Here is a 21,704-nt window from a genome sequence, read left to right as displayed (position 1 = left end):
TCCTATAAGGCAACTTAATGAGCTTCCGAGAAGATAAAGTTATTCCATTAATCACTGTTGAGATCAAGCAGTTAGCGCTCCTGAAGTTACCATCCAAGATAAGAACATCATTCAATAATGTTCCTCTTGATATTCGACAAATTCATCCTGGAAGTGTCATCGAAAGGCGTATGCAATCACAGGCCTTGATTTCCGATTAGTTAATGAAGTCCCCAGGTCACATTCATATCGTCGTATATCCCAAATCCGAGGAATAATAATTATAATGTAAATAAGCAATTTTGCGTTTTTAATTCATTGTATGGAACAGGTCTCATTGTATATGCTAGAATTTATATAAATAATATTAAAAACCGAGCAATGTCATACGAGCTGAGACAATGCATCACTGAGTTTTTAAAGCAGGTTGCAGAAGAGAACATCAAACAGAGAATGCCGAGCTTTTTAGTAATCAAGAAAATTCAGGAGCTAGCATCCGAAAGTTTCTCATAATCATTAATCCAGAAATATTTTATATTCTCTGTGATAGTAAACTAAATACTAATGTGTTTCGGTCACGTGAATCTATACTGCAGCTTCTCTTGAACTAAAAACTTTAGTAGTGTTATACGCCATTTTGAAAATGTCACGTAATAAAATGTGCAACATAAAAGCGAGCGCCTGCGACATAAATTTCCACCATTCATTCATTTTGGATTAATGTCCCAAATAATATAATTTCGTGCCCCGTTTTCAAATCTTATATATCAGTCAAATCTTTTCTAATAAGTGATATCTTTTTAAGAAAATTCGGGTTTACCTCGTCATACAAGCTATCACACATAAACCGTGTTTTTAAATTGAGCGTGATTTATCAAATAAATTTTGCAGTGAAGCGAAGAGCTTCGTTGTTATGCCGGCCGCCATCGTCATCGTCATCGTCGATCCCACCAAATTTGGTGAAAGTCACATGTGCCATTTTAAGTTACACAATATATAAGATGGATAAAAAAAAAGTCTAAAAAAAAAAATAAATCATAGATTGATTTCACTTTCTTTCTCGTGGTCGATAATTATGGTGCATTTAACAAAGCTCGCCGCCGCTGCGGTTAATCGCACTTCTACTAATGCTCCATATAGTGTTGTTGCCATTAAGAAACTTTTCAAAACTTCCAACTATGTTCGTAAGGAATCTCGAGAAATTATTTTTACTCCTTCCTGGGCTGTTGGTGCGAAGCGGCGGTCTGACGGTTCAATCCTTTCAAAAACTTCTGTAAGTGGTACGTGTTGTTTAGTATTTCTTCTCTTTTTCTTTTACTCTAAATAAAAATGGAAATTTTGAACTTTAATACCTTTTTTTGTTGTAATAGCTGCACCATATATCGGTAATTTTCAAAAGCGTTTGTCATCGTCTTCAGCAGTAGTAGATTCTAGTAAATCAACTATAGTACCGGACTTTTCCCATTATAAAAAAAATAGTGGACCAAACACTAGTCGTGCATTTACTTATTTAATGGTTGGCGCAACTGGAGCATTGACAGCTGCGGGATCTAAAGCGTTTGTTACTGATTTTCTTGCAAATTTAAGTGCATCCGCTGACGTTTTAGCTATGGCTAAAGTCGAAGTAGATTTAGCAAAAATCCCGGAGGGTAAAAACCTTACCATTAAATGGCGTGGTAAACCTATTTTTATAAGACATAGAACTCCTGATGAAATTGCCGAAGCAAATTCTGTACAGCTATCTGAACTTAGGGATCCTCAAAGTGATGCCGATAGAACAAAAAAACCCGAATGGTTGGTTATGCTTGTAAGTGAAAATTTGAATAGCGTATATATATATATTTTGAAATATAGTGTTAATTTTTTTCCATAAAATATAGGGTGTATGTACTCATTTAGGTTGTGTTCCAATCGGCGAAGCCGGTGATTATCATGGCTGGTATTGTCCCTGTCACGGCTCTCATTATGATATATCAGGTCGAATTAGAAAAGGTCCCGCTCCTCTTAATCTTGAAATCCCGGTGTATAATTTTGAAGAAGAAACCAAACTTGTTATTGGATAATTTAAATGAAATATTGGAAGGTCGAATATTGCAATGTGTATTATTATTAATAAAGTTTTGAAATTTTATATATATTTATTTATTAAAAAAATAAAAATGACGAATTAGAATCTCTTATTTCTTATTATCATTAATGAATGGCAATTTTATTCGTTTATTGAAAATTTTTAAAAAAGAATAATTAATTACATTTTTATGACATTAAAAAATGCTTTTTTATTAGTCTATAAATTAATATATCACTTAACGTACTATTATATTCGCTCAATTATTTCTTGTTTTTTATCATCAAATCTATCGATAGAAACTCTTAATCTAATTTCTTTTTCATATAATACGTTCATAGCTTCTTCTAATTCATCTATAGTAAATAAATTACGTAATTTTTTAAATGCCATCATATAAAGATCTATGTATTTAAAAAGAAATTAGTTAGTATAATTAATACTTAATGAATTAAATATAAATTATTACCTTTTGACCATGGACACTCTCTTACGGCTCTATAATATAAAGTTTTGGCTATATCATGTCTACCATAAGTCATCTCAAAGTTTATATACAAAGTCCATAATGAAATTGAACTCTTTGTTCTTTTGTGTATGATAAAAGATTAATAATGAAATGATAAAAGGATCGCCATTATTATTAATTTATACTTACTTTGAACTTTCAAGTGCTCGATCAAATAATGATCTTACTCGTTTAACATTAAAAGGTTGTCGACATAGTTCCGAATATAAAACAAAGGTCCATATAATGTGACTCGGACTCCTAAAAAAAATATAAAATAAAATAAAATAAAATGTCTTTGAAATTGATTAATTAAATTATAATTTTTTTCTGATACTTTTGTAAAATTTCTTCTAAAACCGAATTCAATCCAACTGATATACTTCCGCGAATTTCTTGATGAAAATACATTGATAAAAATATTGTATTATTAGGAAAAGCTTTTATAGCTCTTGTTAACACATCTTGAAATAATGTCCCTGATATATCATTTGATGACGTTGAACTATTATTGCTAGCGATATAATTTAGGTACTGATAGATTAATTTTACGTAAGTATTAAAAGAAGTATGTTAAGAATAAAATTATTTACAAACTTCCAAGATTTCTCGAACAAAATATAAAAGGATATGCCATGAAAATTAATTCAGCCTCCAAATCCAAATAACCCTTTCTCATTTCTATATCCTGTATCATTTCTTCAAATATCTTGCTAGCTTGTTGTAAATTCTGGCTAAGACATTCCAACAATGCATAGCAAACGCAATAATGTAACGAATTTCCTGATTCATATTGTGATATGGTTGTTGTTGACCTTGCCATTTGTTGTGTATAATACTAAATAAAAATAATAATATTAATAAAATGAATTTAAAAATAAATTGGACCTTTACTTCAATTTTACTAACCTTTCTCGCTTTTAACAATCTCGTTACAGAAACATCGATCTCTGCTACTGATTCTTTTTTTTTTTAAAAAAAAAATGAATTCTATAGTTTCACTGCAGTGATCGCAATAAATAAATTAATTACCTATATTTCCTTGCTCCTCGGTTAGCAACACTAAAACATCTACATAAATTAATAATCAAGGACAATAAAATTCAAATAATGAATAATTAATTTAATTAAAAATATAAGGATACTCATAGCAGTTTTATAATGTCCTTGTTCTAATTCCATTTCAGAAAACATTCTATGTAACAATGGAGCATCAATTTGAAATTGTTCGGGATATGAACGAATTTGTGCAATGGCACCAAGATACACTTTACGTGCCTATGTTTTAAAAGATTTAATTATTTAACTTTATTTATCTAAATACAAGCAATAAAAAACCATGCAAACTATATCTAAATACTTCTGTATATTTATTTGATGATCGCTCGATTTGTGCATATCCATTCCAAAGTGCAAGATTCATCTTTTCTCGCTTTAACATACTCTTCGCAAGTGATCGACCACTGAAAAAAACAAGCTATAGTAATTTCCAGCAGAAGGACTAAATTTGACAATTCGGCTTAAATAAAGGATTAATATACCTCGATATATCATACAAATGTTCTACAGCAAGACGGCACAACTTTATCCCCGTGTCATTCACAACTTGCCTTAACTGATAAAACGCGTTCCTAAAAGGAAATATAAATTAGTAGCAATTTTATTATATGGTAACTTCTTTCAATAATGTTTTTAATGTTTTTCTTAAATATTACCTTGCAAATATCATATCGACATTTATAACATCAACTTCATCACAAATACAAAACCAACTTTGTGACTTGAATAAATTATCTTCAATTTGAGGAAACGACTTAATGGGTAACTTGAATAAGCTATTATCCGTCACCCAAAAACTATTATTCGCAATTGATTCGTCCACAAGTTTGGTATTCAAGAATGCATCCGTAATCAACGGATTTGACGATGAATATCCAGGATTAAACGTTAACCCAACAAATGAGAAACAAGCGTAAAGAAGTTCTATATAAGACTGAGGGAATGTGATATCAAATAAGAAAGTTCGGATATCATCAAATATTATAATCCGATACGGATCGTCTACATTGATATCATCATCACCTCCGGTACCTATTTAATGTATGTTAAATAACATTATATTGAATAGAGTAGATAATGATACTTTCATACCTGTTCTTATTGAAAGTAATTGTCCATCATGCATTCCTTCAGCCTTTGCCCATTTTTCATACGCGTCACCTTTCATAATCAAAATTAGATAACTCATAGAAATTTATGAGGGGGAAAATTTTACTTCAACAAAAACTAACCATGTAAATTAGAAACATTTACAGGATTTGGTGGCGTGAGAGTAACATGCATCTCATTATCACCTGCAAATTATATATACGTGATATTAGAATAATTATCTCTTTAAGAATCAATTCAAAATAAAAATAAAAAAAAAAATACCATGTTCAGCATAATATGCCCATCCTTTAGCATCCTATCATATTTAAAGAAGAATAAATTAAGCTCTTATTATACATATAGGTTAAGAAATAATCACATACATCTTCACCAAATCTTGGCCATTCCTCCTCCCAGAAAATTTCTAAAGCTGTGACACGATCGTAAAAGGTTTGTTGACGTAAATGATCCGGTGCGAAAAAGATAAGTTCAATCATCGCTTGCCAACATGCGTACGCTCTTTCAGAATATCCTAATAATTTAGCGTAATCATCAACTTTTAATAAAAATAATAAAATCTTCTTATTTAACCATATATATGATACCTGATTGTAAGATAAAGACGCATGCGCGTTGAAACACGTGAATCATGATTCTCTCGATCCGAAGCTTCTCTAATTCAAAAAAAGCATATTAAGATTTTTAGCATTTTAAAATAACCAAGTCAAATTTCTAAATTACCATTATAATCAGTAGCAACCACTACAGATTTACGTAATACGTGTAAACAATCTTCAAACACTTGTAAACATTGAGCAACACTAAAAGAAACAAGATTTGTTTGTCTAAAGTCTATATATTGCATCCAAAGTATTATATCACCAGGATTTTCAGTTAAAATTTGATCCCATTTGGTAAGTAATTTTGGAACACTAAGTGAGGTTAAATAGGGATAAATAATTGAATCAAAATACCTTTAAAAAATATAGTTAAATTAACTTACTCATAAATTTGTTCGCAACATTTTAAGTATTCAACAAGTAGCCAAGAATTTTTGGGGTTTAATTGTAAGGCTTTATCAAATATACTTAATTTAACTTCATTTATACTTGTTTTTGTAGAATCTGATTTTTTTGAAGTAACACTAAATTGCATAGCTTTATCTTGAAATGCAATGAACTCAAGCCATAAACTAATATCATGAGGATTCTTTATGAAATTAGAGAAAAAAATTTAGTGTAAAGAATTAGGTTTTTATTTATTTATTTATTTTAAAAAGTAACATTCATTACTTGGTCTAACTTAATATTATAATCTTTTGTTTTTTGTCTAATATCCTCCTCAGATAATTCGTGTTTTGTCTGGAAAATAAACTCTCGATTTTCGGAAGAATTATTTTGATTCTTATCCTTCCTTTCTTTTTTTCTTTCTTTTTTATCTTTTCTTAACTTTTTGTCCATAATAATTAATCTAATCAGTAAAATCTGCGTCAAAATTAGGTTTTCCGCCAAATATGAGTGTGATAATCAAATTCCTATTTTCCGTAATTAATATAAAATAGGGGGAACTGCATTTTTCGGAAGAAAATAAAATATAACTTACATATTTATTTATAATAAATTAATAAGGGATCTACAAAAATGTTTCATATATAAAAATATTTTTTTTTTAAAAAAAAAGTGTAAAAACATAATTACACTTAGAATAATTGTTGTGGAAAGAAATAATAAAATAGTAAAACTTTCTTTTATAATAATATTATTATGCGCCAAGAGCGTATATTAATCGTCAATAAATATATAATTTTACCGATACGGAGAGAAAGAGATGATACGAATACAAACGATTTTAATTATAACCATACCAAGAGTATTGTCCATTCCTTTTCCACAACAAAATGGACAAAGTGATTCTATATCTTATGGTTCAATTAATTTAACTGATTCTGAAGGCAAAAATCGTATATTATATTGGGTATTTGGTATAGTTGGTATTGCCGTTTTTGTGGAAGTTGTATATTGGATGTTTAGATGTGCTAACATATTAAAAAAAGAAAGAGAGAAGAATAATAACAATCGAATTAACAATAATAATGATATTGGAATTAATCGTAGGAGAGGTTTATTTGATACTCCGTCATATGCTGGTTCTATTGACGAACAATTACCTCCTTACGAAGGTTTTAGTTTACCTAAGTATAATAATATTATAAATGAAAATACTTCTGATGAAGGAACTGAAAACACACAAACGGAGGAAATAAATACGAGTATTCCAGATACGAATTCAACGGTTGAAATTGAACCACTTCCTTCCTTACCACAATCACAACAATCACAGCAATCACCTCAACTACCTCAACCACCACAGCCAGCTCGTCTTTCATTATCTGATCCCCCTTCGTATAAACCAAATTAATAGTATCATATAGTATCATAGTTAATTTACTTTATCATGTAATTTTATAATAAACTGCGCCATTGAGCGTGTAACAATGCGAGGTGTTCTAATGATCACGTCACACGCATAAATGAGTTGTTCCATACGTCGTTATATGTCGTTTCTGTTTTGTTTTTTCTTTCTTAAATCTTAACCTACGTAATTTTGCGAATGACGATCAGTCAGTCTCGTGGATATTGAAAATATTCCGCATGATTTATGCATTTGATCAGTTGATCGTCTCTTTTTTTTTTAAAAAAAAACTTTAATTTCCTTCATTGTTTCCGTAAGAGTAAAATTCGCTTTAACTGCGCGAAAAACTTTATTCGTCTGTCGATCATTTCCAACATGTGTTTGTTTGTTTATTTTGAAATACCGCGTGTGCAAAAATGCGGTAAGAGCGCCAAATTACAATGACCTTTTAGAATCAATTAATCCATTTTCAGTGTGAAATGAAGTGTTTCTTTTGTTTTGATTTTTTGGGTTTTGTCTCTTTTTTAGTTTTGTACTATTTTATTTTACCCTGGTTTGGATTATCTGGGTGCAGTTTGTCCCGCCTTTCGGATATTTTATAAATCTTTTCCTTTCAAAAAAATCTTTTCTTTTCCCTCTTAACGTGCGCGATACGCAGTTTAACAAGAAATTATATTTTTTAAATACTAAACATTTCATTGGATAAATAAAAGGTACGACTGTGCGACTGATGACGTTATAGTTATATAAAGTTTCCAGATCAACAGATATATAATCAATTTTAACACGCTATGGTTTTTTCGTTCTTTTTCAAACATTTTATCCGATTCAGTTTTTCGTTCTTGTGTATTTCAACTGAACTTGGCATATTTTTATTCTACCCGTTTACGCCAACTTTTATACTATCCTTTTACCGAAATTTTCATTTAAAATAAAAAAAAATAGACAAAAAAAACAACCATTTTAATATTACGCAATGGCATATAGTCTAAATCAACGTCCTGACAAAATAGGTGTTAGGTTAGACGATAAATATGCTAATTCTTTATCATTACGAATAAAAGAATTATTGCGTTATAAACACGAAGAAGGGTAAAAGAAATAAGTTTTTTTTCGTTTATTTATTTGTTTTATTCAAGCCTAGAACCGTTAAAAACTTGATCGCACTTATTTTTCTTGGAAAAAAATAGATTTCCTGGTTCTCAACCCGTTCATTTCGAATCAGGACATGTTGAATTATTAGAAAAGGAAAATTATTATGTACGAGATAAATCTGACGGGAAACGATATATAATGTTTTTCACAACCGTCGATGGTGGTACAGCATTTATGGCACGTTTCCCTTTCTTTTTTTTTTCTTCTAGAAAACATATTTACCAAAAGAAATTTTTGGCTATTAATAATTGATAATTTAATTAATGCGATTATAAATTAAAACAATACAGATGGACGAATCGTGTCAATTTCGAACTTTGGCTGGATTCAAGCTACCATTACGTTCAAATCCTAACCAAATGCATAACGAAACCATGGTGGATGGTGAAGTAATTATAGACACAGACAATAATAAAGTATATAACTATTTTTCATTTATCACTGATATTTTAAATTATTGTAAATTATTGTAAATTAATTATATTTATTTCTGCATTTTTATTTTTATTTGTAGCGATATTTAATATTCGATCTAATGGTTTTGAATGGAATTACTCTCATAGAAAGGCCATATAATAAACGATTGGGAGTGAGTATTTGATATATTTTTTTTTTCCTTATAAATCACAAAACTGAGCTTTTTCTTTTGAATTGTTAATCTTTTTTTTTAAAGATGTTAAAGGCCGATGTATTAGAGCCATTAAATGCTGAACTGGAAAAAAATATGGGGATGAAAACAAATTTACCATTAAAGTAATAGCTTTCATTAAGAAAAAAAAAAATAAATGCGTAATTAATTTACTTAATTTGTATACTAAAATACAAATTTTTCTTTAAGATTTGCAATAAAACCAATGGAATTATCATATGGATTAAAATGTGGAAATGACGGGTTGGTTTTTGTACCGGTGAATCATCCATATGAGTCTACAACATGTAAAAAACTGTGAGTTAAATTTCCCAATTTATTTATAATTTTTGTTTGGGTGGCTTAGTAAACCTTAATTTATTAACTATCGATTTGTGTCGATCACTAGCCTATTATGGAAACCAATTACAAAATTAACTGTTGATTTCAAGATCAAATATTTCAAGGAAGAAATATATGAATTGTTAATATTTGATGGTAGAGATCACAAGCTTTATGATTACTTAACGATAGATTCAGGTCTTGCTTTGCAGTGAGTATTTTCATGATACATTTCAACGATTAATTATTATAACAAATTCTTTAATTTATATTTATACTAATGAATTAATTTCTATAGATGGCAAAGAAATTCACCTGATGGTAATATTGCCACATTCTGGTAAGTTAATCTAGGCTTTATAAATAATTCATTCATTAATAATAATTACAATCTTTATTACAATTGAAGGTATGACAAGCGTTGGAAGACATCAAGATCACATGATGGTGGATGGAGGTGAGCTAACAAATTGATAAAAAAAAAAATTTTTTTTTTTTATGAAACATTTAAATTTTTCTAAATTAGTCATCAAATAATAAATCATGTAGGTTTTTAAGGTTTGTACAAGATAAGAATAAAGCTGATCGTGAAAAAGACGTAGATCGTGTTTGGAAGTGTATACAAACTGCTGTGCCACCAGAGATGGTATATTTCATTTAATTTTATGTTGATGATATATAATTCAACATTATTTATATGTTTATATATTTATTTAGTTAGAAAATCGAAAACCTATTATAAGAGAGAACTGGAAGCGAAGAAACCCCCCACCATTTCCAGATGCCCAGCCATTACCGTCACCAATATCTCAAATACAAACACCGTCAATTAATAATGCGTTTGAATCAGTATCACCTTCAATTCCATCAAAAATATATTTATATAATAATAGTAATAACAATACACAGTTGGTATCGCCGTCTATTAGTGCTTCAGAATCATTTGCCTTTTCATCTGAGGAACAAATTATCAAAAGTGAGCCAACTGAAAGTATGGATGCTCTAACACTTTCCAAATTTTCTCAAATGCTCGTAACTTCACCTGGGAAAAAATCACCTACAGATGCAACATATTTTTCTTATAATAGCAGTGATGGTAATCATGAAAATTTTAAACGAAGAACTTCAAATGATCGTTCTTACTTTCCACCGGTTCATGAAAGTAAATCACCTGATCAAACTGGTCTATCACTTCCTAACATGAAACCAAAAGATTCTCAAAATTGCTCTTCAAAGGTTTTTAAACCCCCAGTACAAGAAATGAAATCACTTGATCAAAGAGCTTCAATGCGTCCTTCTATTGATACAACTTGTTCTACAATTAATAATTCCATGATATCGCCTAAAAATCGATTAGAAAAGCGATCAGCTGACGTTCAATATTTTCCTAGTAATAATGAAGATGTTCCAATGAAAGATTTAATGGAACGCGATTCTCCTAAAACGTCGCCAACACCTAATCGGGATCATTCTCTACTTAAAAGTGATGAATTAATAAGAAATGATATAATAAATCATAGTTCTAATGAAAAAGTATCAAACAATGAATCTGGTAATGAATCAAACGATAAAGTAGTAGAACAGGCGTCATCTGGCGATGGTTTAAATTGGAGAGAACGTCATCGAACGTTTATTTCTTCTGAATCAAACGGAAGTTTGAATAAACAAGACAATAATTATCAACAAATTGAACAAGAACCTAATTTTGAGAAGGAAGAATCTTCCACTGAAGAAGATCCATGGGACCAACCAGAACCAAACGAAAGTCCTGTGTCGACAAAAAGTCAAAATAATTCTCAAGATTATTGGGCTGAGGAGGAGGGGAATGAGGATGAAAAGAAAGATGATGCTCGTGGTGAAAGTGGGGATTCTATTGAAGAAAATAATTATCTTACGAGAAGTATTTCTTCCCCGAAACTAACCAAATTACCTATTTTTGAACAATCACAACTCCGCCAAGACATCTCTCCTCGAGAATTATTTACACCAATTCCCGTACAAGATATAGAGACTTTACAACAACAGCAACAACAGAAACTGTCTTGGAAAAAATTTAGTGCCACTGACAGTTCATTGGAAAACACTCAACCTATAAAACAAATACAACCAAAACCTCCATTAGAACAGGATAATAGACTTATTCCTGAGCGATTGCAGAACAGATTACCTAATAATGGAGACATTTTTTCAAGCCCACAACTTCAATTACCAAATAACAATCACGTAACATCCCATAAAGGAATACCAGAAATATCTTTTCATTCAAATGTATCTTCACACGCTATCCTATTTAATGAACCTTTACAACTACAGAATAATATGTTTACAATGGGGCCTCAGGATCTAATACAAGAAAATACAAAAGCTTCTTATAACAACATACAACGTACTTCAATACAAATGAAATCCCCCATTCCACGAGATCAAATACAAGAGAAAAATATCTCAACAACTTCTTCATTACAACAATATAAAGTGCCAGATAATCAATCTGATTCTACACAAATGCATGTTCCAAATCAGAAAACTCAACCCATTTCTGTACATTCACAACTTCCCTTACAGTCAACAAATCAATTTACCACTATGGAAATACGTCAATTATTTCCTCAAACACAAGATATGCAACAAATTCCTTCAAGTTCAACAAGAAAAGTTACTTTACAAAATAATCTACAGGAATCTCAACAAGATATTATATTAACACAACCTAAATTATCAGAAAGTAGACAAGAAACATCTCGTCAAGAAAGTCGGTCTACTATTATTCTTCAACAACCAAGACGCCAAACAATATCAGATAGTCGATCAATAGTTGCACCTCAATCTGCGCCTGTCCAAATACGTACTCCATTACAGGAAAATCGATCAATGAATCCCCCCCAAACTCAGACACAATTAATGGACAGTCGATCTATTTTTCAATCACAAGTTACAACACAAGAAACAAGACAGATACAACAGGAATATCAACAGTTTAGTAATAGTCAATATATTGATAAACAAAAAGACCTAAATATGGAACAAGAAAGATTCAATCATAATAGTCCTAATTTTCAACAAGCACTTAAACCTATGCCTAGAAGACATACATTATCCAGTACAAATAATCCTTTATATCATCAGAATTTTTCTGATTCATACCATGAGAGACAATCTTCTATGATGGTTTCCTCTTATCCACCACCAAGACAAGAAATATTATCTTCGGGTATATCTTTTACATCGCGATCTATGTCACCACCACAACAAAATTTTCCGACACCAACAACCACTCCGCAAGGACTAAATACTTTATCGCAAATACCTGAAGAGCATAGTCATAATAATTTAACACATTTAAAATTTGTTAATTTTATGCACAATCCGTCACAAGAACTATCTCAAACTACCCAACAAATACAACAAAGTGTAAAAAATGTAATAACAAATTCAAATATACCACCTGTGTCAAGACCTACTCCGCAAAAACGTAAATCAAAAGGTGCACTTGATTTTATACTTAATGCAGGTGGAGGATCTAATCTAAAAAGATCAAAATATGATAATGAAGATAATGATGCTAATTAATATTTAATTCTTTTAAGTTATGTGATAACCTTTTTTGAAAATTTTCCCCTTATTCTTTTCGTGTAATTATTTTTACTTTTTATAATTTGTTTATATATTTTCTTTTGTATGTGATTGATAGTTTATTTAAATATATAAAAATATAAATCAATTTTTTTTTGTAGATACATGATTTTATTTATATTTACTTTTTTTTTCTTTTTTAATAGTACAGTTTAGAAATTTTATGTTTTAAGAGAGAAGATTTATTATTATTACATATTTATGATAATTTATATATTTTTTTTATATAGTATTTATATTAAATTATTATTTAAAACTTACCAAATTATGCATAAAATATATAAAATATGTACAAATTTATATATTGGATACATGTAAATAAATCTTTTCAGTTTGAAAGCTATGTCCCTAACTTTTAAAATTATTACTACCGCGTGATTTTTGTGCCATTTGCACGTCTGAAATGTTATAATGTGCCGCACCTCACCATTTATTACACCAAAATCTTTCGGGTGAGAAACTACAATGACATAGCTTACTCCCTAAGGCGATTCCATTTGGATAGATATTTAATAGTATAGCTCTAATTTTGTAGATTTACTTGGTATTTGGTAATATCTGTATTAGCATATCTGGGCAAAATCCAGAACAGAGAATAATAGAGATCGTACTTATATTTCTTACTGCGTCATTGAACTGCTTATTTTTATGCACTTACTGTATCAATTGAAGTAATAAATCTGTTTATCTTACAAAAAAACTATGTTCTCTATGCATACATACTGTACGTATAATATTGTTCGCCCGTGTTTCGGGTTTCATCTTTTTAACCAATGTATGCTACATGCGAGAATATGCTGTTTTTCGTTTACACAAATGTGTTCGCTTAGCGAAGCTATTGCATTGTATGTGCATCAAGTCATATATCCTGCTCATAATTTTAGATCGGTCGAGAATATTGTCATACTCTATTTCAACTACCTGCTCGTTTACCTATTCGCGAGAATTATTCTTCATTTCTATTGAACCAAATAATATAAAGTTGCACATCCTATTTGGTTATATTCTTGTACTATAGCGAAAAATAATTTATCGATATTAGCTCTTTATGAAAATGTTATAAACGATCTTAATTCGTTAAAATTAAGGAAATCTCTACAATATTGGAAGATAAGAGACGTCAAGCAACATCCTTCGGAATTTGCGGCATTAGAACATCTACAAAGCTATTATTTATCGATTATGAATCGATAGCTTACTGTCTCATTCTGCTTCCTAATCTCCTGGCGGCAGCGCGATCCTAACATTTTCTTATCTGGGAGTTCTTTAACTTGTTTCTGTTAATGAATCAATTTCCAATCGCATATTAAAATTTGCGAGTCAAAGATCTGGCCTGTCAAACTCACTCTAAAACAATCGAAAAATTCAGCCTATTAATCGATTACTGTAAAAAAAATTACAAATTAACATCACACAGTACATATATCTGAATTTAATTATATCTAATATTTGGGAAATCCCGGTGATTACATATATTATGTCCCTTTTATTATAGGGATATGATATTTATTTGCTAAAGTTACAGGAACCAATATGTATAAAGATGTTCAAATTATATCCAACTAATAATTAAAAATAAAGAAGCTGAATTTGTCCATCCAAAATTATAAACTTAAGAGGTAATAAATATTTTAAATATTGACTTTACTGAAGAAATTAATTGAAAATTGTACTTTTATACTATAAAACAAAAATTGGCAAATTATTTTACTTACTTATGCAAATTTATTTATTTGATTTTACGAAATTGTACTTATTTTTAAACATGCAAAATTTGCTATCTAAAATTCAAATTATAAAATTTTCTTGAAAACTTAATAATCATAATCATATTTAATATAATTCTATTTACTTATTCATTTCTTGTTCAATTTATCATAATTGTTATCTTATCATACCGTACCGATTTATTATATACTCTTTTATTATTATGGATATTTTATAGAGTAGTTTTTCTCTTTTGTTTAGTGATTATAATTATTCCATCAATTTAGTACAAAATATGTAATTTATTGTTTATTGCTTAAAGTATTTATATATTTAATTATAATATTAATTATACAGTTGATTTACAGAAAATTATGACGATGATTGTTTTTCGAAGTGTTGAGATTGTAATTGTGTCGGTTGAGCCAATGAGAAAATATCATTTCTTCTAACTAATGGAGCAATGTAATATCTTTCGATAGGTGGTTCGGGAAATTGTAATCCGTATAAAGGATTGTATATTAAAAAATGAAAAATTCTTTTGCTAGTTCCCTTACATTTTATCGGAGTGTTAAAATAACGATTCTCTTTATCTGGATAAATAATCCTAATTGTAGCTTTCAATATATTCGCCAATATACATAATTGAGGTACTCCCATAATAGTTCCATCAATACATGTATTCAAAGATTCAATTTGCCATATATAATTAGCGTATTGTGGATCATTTTTTGATAATCCGAAATTCGATAATAAACCGACCGTATGTTTGTGAAAATATCCTTCATATACTGATGTTGTGGTAATATTCCCTCCATTAGCTGAAATTTCTTCCGTGTGCTTTTCAAATATACGACGATTCTTTTCTATACGATTCACCATTTCTAATACTACACGAACTCTTAATTCCTCATGTAAATATTCAATTCCTCTATCATTATTATTATTACAATTTAATAAAACTGATACTGCTCGAAAACCTTCATTTCCATCTTGTTGAACTTTTAATGGAAATTTATAATCTGTAACGTGTTCAGGAATAAAATTCATTGCATCTCTTTCAATAAAATATTCCGAATATTGTCCAATATTTTTTGGAAAATTTAATAATCTAAAATCTGTTAAGTCAATTAATCTTTGTACTTGTTGACATTCGAATTTCAATAATGGATATAATCGTTCCCATAAATCTACGTAATCGGATTGTCGATTATTAAATGATTGTCTGATAAATTGTGCTAAAGTCGATAATCTTATATTCATTTGACGAAAGAATTCATATCGGTTTACACAAAGAATAGCATTCGAAGAAGATAATGTAGAAGGTATATCAATATTTTCAACTTTTGTGGGAGTTGATGTTGTCGATGTATTCGGTGATGACAATACTTTCGTATCATAAGTGATTGTATCTGTTTGTGACATATGTGTACGATTAAAAGAATTAACTATAGTATCAACAGATTTTCTTCGACTAATATCTAATTCATTTTTTTGATTTTGAATCATTTTTGGTCTTTTATTTACGATAGAATTTGATAAAGAAGATGATTGTTCATCAACAATATTTGAATAAGGTCTTTTATTATTATTATCATTATTGTTATTGTTGTTGTTAGATATCCCAATAGATGAGTCAAGAATATCTAAATTATTTGTAGAAACTGGACTTTGCATCGTTTCCTGAAATTCTGTAATAAATGAATTAGTATCATTTATCGACCTGTTCGAATTATTTTCAATAAAAGGTGTATTAATATTTAAACTGGTTTCGTCAAAAATAGATAATGGATTAAGAAAAGGATCATTCTGCCAATCAAAATCAAAATTTCCAAGTTCCGTGTTAGACGAAGAAGATTGTGAAATCACTTTTTCGGATGGTATTGTAGTTATTAAATTATCGTTAAAAATAATATCATCATTCAGAAACAAATTCGGATTAGAAATATCAAAATCGAGGGAATCCAAGATTATTGCGGATTTTTCCATTTCAATATTTGGATAAAGTGAGTTCATATCATCAAAAACTTCAGCACTTATAGCGAAATTTTGATTATCTGAAGATGAATTATTATTATTATTAGGAATTTGGGCGGCATTTCCTAGAGATTGTCCGATAGATGAATAAGAGGAAGACGATGGTGAAGTGGTTGAACTATGATGTCTTGAAGGATCTGAATTACTGTTATGGTGACTAGTACTCATTTGAGATAATTTTTGATCTGGTAAATTCAATTGATATTGAAGATGAGGCGCAGCAAAATTATGAAAATCTCTTAGATTATGTTGTTGAATAGAGTTAAAAAAAAAGTTTTTGTCAAGAGAAACACTCATTGTCGTGTTGTTTTCATAAGTTTGAATTCAATCGACAACAATTTATATCAAATTTATTTTACTGCGTGAACGCAGTTGTTGTATTGTTGACTGTGTTTGTAGGACAAAAGTATTTTTACTTTTTTTCGGATGGATTTACTATTTTTATTTTGTGGCTCTGTGGCTAATGGACTTCGATCACGTTGATAATCGCAGTAATTCCTACGATTCCGGCCGAACCTTCAAAATTTGGTATTAGAAGTATTTATTATTAGAAGAGGAGAAGGAAGAAGACATAAGAGATAGCTACTAATTCGTATTAGAAGAATTGATAAAGATTTCGTTTTATAACTTTTTTTTGTGTAATTATTCTAAAAATAGATCCTTGTTTTATTCTTGTGGATTGACAAAAAAAATCTCTCCTAATTTATTAAAAAGTCAATTAAAATAAATACAAGGATATATATTATATGTTGTGCAAATTGAAATTATTTTTTTTACACAAAACATTGATGAGAATGTTTGTAATTTCATTCCTTATGTATTGTATGCGTTAAGGTAATTTCAATGCATGGTTTGCATTATGAAAAACACAAATAAAATTATTTTTTTTATCTCTGCTTTGTTTGAAAGTAAAATACACTAGTCTACCGAATCAAGTATTCCAAAAATTGGTGAATTATCAAAAAGAACTTTTGTGTTGCAAAATTGATGATTCTTTTATAACTAAATTTAATTAATTTAATTGTGCAATTCTTTCATCATAATTATAAATTTTAAATGGAAAGTGAGGGTTATAGTACCAATTTGATTTCATAATGATATTATTTTTATATTTCTTTATATATTTATTAACAAAAGAGGATGAGATTCTAGCGAGTTACTTTTAACAATGAAAGTAATAAGCGTGATCACTGAAAGACCCACGTGCGTGGAATCCAATCATTGGAATTTTAGCAAACTTACTCAGAATTTTTTTTGTAAATTTCTCACCAAATGCCCGTGATTCTATAATTATACCTATTTTCGTAATAAAACATTGAATTAATATCCCTTGTTGTACTTCATAAAGTAATCAATATTACTATATAGTGTTCAGTAACGAACATATAAATAGTAAATAGCCAATAGGAAAAATTCCTTTTCTTTTAAATAAAAATTATAAGCAAAAATTGTAGTTATAAATAGTTCGAGGATAATATAGCTATTGAGTATGATATATACCCTATAAAAAAATTTATCCATTATTCCTGTAAAAACTCCGTAAAAATGAGCCTTTCACGGATTCATTCACTGAAAAATGTAAATAATTCGATAAATTCCGTGATATAAGGTTATTAATTCCGGAAATATGAGCCTTAAGATGGAATATAAAAACGGATTGACTTTTTTTTACAGGGATACCTCCGATGTTGTATAGTATAGTGTAAAAAACTATACTGTATAGATAAAGCTATACTGTATAAATAAAAAATTATACTGAATTTATTATATAAAAATGACGTCATACCGACGATCATTTGCAGATCATTTCAAAAAAAAGAATAACGTAATTTTTTGACGAAAAAAAAAATAGAATTAATTTTGCCTGCTCTACAAATTTACTCAATACGAGGTATACCTATTGGTAAGAATATTAATCCAGTACTTTCATATATAAATAAATATGATTATATTTATAAAAATATTTTATAATGTAAAATATACTTAAAATTATTTATCTGTTAAAGATATTATGAAAATTTTTGAAAAATAAAAACTTTTCTACTATTGAGTTTAGAGTGCAAACTACATAACACATACCTTATTAGTTATTTCATCAAATTATATGATTTATATACTTATACAGGGGAATTTTATATATATTATTATAATACAGAACTGGCAATTATACTTATAACTAATAAAGTAATTATAGAAGGAGTATTTTATATATAAAAAAATTGGAATCAAAAAATTTGTGCCTTAAAAAAGGAGTTCTTATATAGAAAATGTCTATAAAAAGATTGATTGTATTATATATTATATAAAATATTGCAATTAAGTTTAATACTTCATATTATTTATTAAAATAAAAAGATAAATTTTAGTAATTAGTACTATTGATCACTATATATAGTATACAGAGTCTTATTCAAAAACTTGATATTTAGTTTATTATTCATGAATATTTTATAAGAAATTGAATAGTACTATATTTGGATATAAATTATATAAAAAGTAATAAATTATTAAAGATTATATCTAAGATTACTTATCTAAACTTCTCCAAAATCCTATGATTAGTTTCTCCAAGATTTTACTATAATTTTATTATAGTTTTGGTAAAGTTTCAGCAGTTTTGGCATTTATAATAAGTTTTATTATGCTTTTCTCCAGAATTTTGCTAACTTTTTAATAAGACTTTTATATAGTTTTAGTAAAGTTTTGCTATTTTAGCATTTTGTCAACTTGTCAAAACCTTTTAATTTTTTCAGTAACCTTAATTATATTCTGGATATTATTTAAAAACTAAGTAATATGTAGTGTTTTGCAAATGATTTAGTCAAATTAAATTGATTTATATTTGATTTGATAATTTTTGATTTACAAATCAAATTTAAATTTTAAATTTCAAATTTGAGTTAAATCTGAATTAAATTTAAAGTAATTTAATTCAATTAAATCAAATCTAAATTGAATTTAATTGAATTCAAATTGAATCAATTAAATCAAGTCAAATTCAAATTCAAATTAAATTTGAATCAAATTAAATTACTAAATTAAATCAAATTAAATTGAATTTAAATTGAATTAACTGCTAATAATTATAATTTAAATTTATTTAAAAATATTTTAATTATATTTAAATAATTTAAAATGCTAGCTATTTAATTTATTAAAATTTAATTACTAAATCAGTTAAATTTTTTTGATTATAAAGAAATAATTAATTTATTTTATTAAAATAATTTTATCAAAAAATCAGAAGCTTATAATTTTGCATTTTATAATTTTATTTGTAAAATTATAAATTTATATTACAAACATTTTTAAATTTATATTTTAATTAATTTTAATATAAATTATATACTAATTTATTAATTTATTAATAAAATTTATTATTACAAATTTAAATGATTTATATATTAAATTTTAATTAATTAATGTGTAAATAATAATTTTATACAAAACATTGCAATACATTCCTTTTTTTAAAAAAAATTATTATATAGTAAATTTGCTAATTATTTATAATCATATGATATCATAAATTTCATTTTTTTTAAATAAAAATGATGTCTTTAAACATTTTTAAAATAACTCTTATTGATGATTTAAATCTAACAGTTTTAGGTTTACTTGATATTTATTATTATACAGAATTGCAAATAAATGTATCAGCATAATCTAGTTACTAAAATTTATACATAACTCTTCTTTATCCTTTTAGGTATTTTTCAACTTAAATAGAATCATTTTATCTAATACCTGCTACTATTATTTAAGGTTAGTGAACCAGTATATTTATTTATTAAACAGATTCCTTATAGTTTACAGTAATAGTAAGCTAATATTTGGAATCATATAACAGTTATCTGAATAACTTGAGTATATTTAAATATTCAAATAATTATTTAAATATTTATTTAGTCAGATATAGTATAATTAAAATTCTAATTGGAAAATTCTTAAATTTAACTAATTAAAATCATAATTCAGACTAAATTTATATAAATTATTACTATAAAAGAAAATTTAACTTATTCAAATATTATTTGAATACATTTTATAAATAACATTGCTATTACTAAATTATTTTATAGATGAAGAACAAAATTAAAGTAGCAGACATTCCTATTAACTTTAAATTTATATAATATTAATGTCTGAAACTCTAATATGTAATCATACAAATTCAGTAAATATATATATTAAATTTATTTTTCATTGCTAGTTTACATGTTACTATGATTTATGAAAAAATTGTAAAAAAAGAAATTGAATTAAAATTGTAAAAAATTTATTTTATTTTCACATTTACTTAAAATTGTACATATTAAAAATAGTTTAAAAATTTTATATCATTTAAAAGTCATTACTTTGAAGAATTAACATATAAATATAAATTTCTATATCTTTATCTTTTCTAGAAAATTAGAAATCAAAAAAATACTAATGTCATAATCAATTGTATTTTTTTAATTATTTAATTAATGATATAAAAATAAATGTATTTCTTAATGTTTATATTGTCCGCTACTTTTGTCCAAGTAGTGTATGTTAAAATTAATTTATTGTATAGCTTTTTTTTCTATAACCATACTAATCTAACCCAATCAATATGCAATTTTCTGAATTTAATTATTTATTAGTAGCAACATAAATTCACGGTGTCAACTTTAATATTCAAAATGTATGTTAACTGTAGAGGGCCTTACAGAAATAATTAAATAACTGTCTAATTATACATGAGTGGGATAATATTTTTTTTTAGGTAAGCACATTATCATATCTAAAAACGACTAAAGATTCGCTGTTTAATTTTTTATTTTAACTACATAAGATGGGCTGTGATTCAAGTTTCTGAATCTGAGTCAAATCTGAAAGAACAATTATTAAAATAATAATAATAATAATTTATATATTATTTTGGTAAATAATTAAAATCGTAATAAATAAAAAAAATTTTAATTAGTTAATTGTAATAGAAAGCAAGAAATAATATTTATATACATATATTTTATAACGTATTGTAAAAAAAATTAAAATATAAGTTTAAAAGTTGAATTGAATCTTTTATTATTTACTATAAATTCTTTATTCTT

General features: G+C 27.4%; 5 protein-coding genes across 5 annotated transcripts; 3 read left to right on the top strand and 2 right to left on the bottom strand.

The window, feature by feature from the left end:
* The first annotated feature begins 1,005 nt into the window (after positions 1–1,005).
* On the top strand, positions 1,006–2,528 carry OCT59_029593 (hsp70 nucleotide exchange factor fes1). The gene is made up of 3 exons (XM_025315658.2): positions 1,006–1,259; positions 1,350–1,786; positions 1,860–2,528. Exons 1-3 carry the CDS (start codon positions 1,055–1,057, stop codon positions 2,040–2,042), a joined length of 825 nt encoding a protein of 274 aa, XP_025182341.1. The 5' UTR covers positions 1,006–1,054; the 3' UTR covers positions 2,043–2,528.
* On the bottom strand, positions 2,167–6,166 carry OCT59_029592 (uncharacterized protein; the record flags this gene model as incomplete). Its single annotated transcript, XM_066144934.1, has 19 exons — positions 2,167–2,451; positions 2,517–2,635; positions 2,706–2,816; positions 2,893–3,069; positions 3,149–3,393; positions 3,465–3,517; positions 3,588–3,626; positions 3,701–3,833; positions 3,916–4,018; positions 4,097–4,186; positions 4,271–4,646; positions 4,707–4,775; positions 4,847–4,909; positions 4,989–5,022; positions 5,090–5,238; positions 5,312–5,380; positions 5,448–5,638; positions 5,710–5,915; positions 5,999–6,166. The coding sequence occupies 19 exons, from the start codon at positions 6,164–6,166 to the stop codon at positions 2,297–2,299; spliced, it is 2,550 nt and encodes an 849-aa protein (XP_065994776.1). The 3' UTR covers positions 2,167–2,296.
* Positions 6,167–6,348: 182 nt separating this feature from the next.
* OCT59_029591 (uncharacterized protein) lies at positions 6,349–7,237 on the top strand. The gene has a single exon (XM_025315656.2). It carries the CDS (start codon positions 6,534–6,536, stop codon positions 7,122–7,124), a length of 591 nt encoding a protein of 196 aa, XP_025182339.1. The 5' UTR covers positions 6,349–6,533; the 3' UTR covers positions 7,125–7,237.
* An 857-nt stretch (positions 7,238–8,094) lies between these two features.
* Positions 8,095–12,813, top strand: OCT59_029590 (uncharacterized protein; the record flags this gene model as incomplete). Its single annotated transcript, XM_066144923.1, has 11 exons — positions 8,095–8,210; positions 8,309–8,450; positions 8,564–8,689; positions 8,788–8,862; positions 8,947–9,026; positions 9,112–9,219; positions 9,311–9,454; positions 9,542–9,583; positions 9,653–9,700; positions 9,793–9,889; positions 9,961–12,813. The coding sequence occupies 11 exons, from the start codon at positions 8,095–8,097 to the stop codon at positions 12,811–12,813; spliced, it is 3,831 nt and encodes a 1,276-aa protein (XP_065994775.1).
* A 2,142-nt stretch (positions 12,814–14,955) lies between these two features.
* OCT59_029589 (uncharacterized protein) lies at positions 14,956–16,917 on the bottom strand (the record flags this gene model as incomplete). Its single annotated transcript, XM_025315654.2, has 1 exon — positions 14,956–16,917. One exon carries the CDS (start codon positions 16,915–16,917, stop codon positions 14,956–14,958), a length of 1,962 nt encoding a protein of 653 aa, XP_025182336.1.
* Positions 16,918–21,704: the final 4,787 nt, after the last annotated feature.

The sequence above is a fragment of the Rhizophagus irregularis genome, chromosome 9, assembly GCF_026210795.1.
Source record: "Rhizophagus irregularis chromosome 9, complete sequence".
NCBI lineage: Eukaryota > Fungi > Glomeromycota > Glomeromycetes > Glomerales > Glomeraceae > Rhizophagus > Rhizophagus irregularis.
This window is presented reverse-complemented; position numbering and strand designations above follow the sequence as displayed.

Coding starts and splice junctions, on each gene's coding strand:
- OCT59_029593 (XM_025315658.2), top strand. CDS start 1,055: ATGGTGCATTTAACAAAGCTCGCCGCCGCTGCGGTTAATCGCACTTCT. Junction 1,260..1,349: donor TTCAAAAACTTCTGTAAGTG/GTACGTGTTGTT, acceptor TTGTTGTAATAG/CTGCACCATATATCGGTAAT. Junction 1,787..1,859: donor CCGAATGGTTGGTTATGCTT/GTAAGTGAAAAT, acceptor CATAAAATATAG/GGTGTATGTACTCATTTAGG.
- OCT59_029591 (XM_025315656.2), top strand. CDS start 6,534: ATGATACGAATACAAACGATTTTAATTATAACCATACCAAGAGTATTG.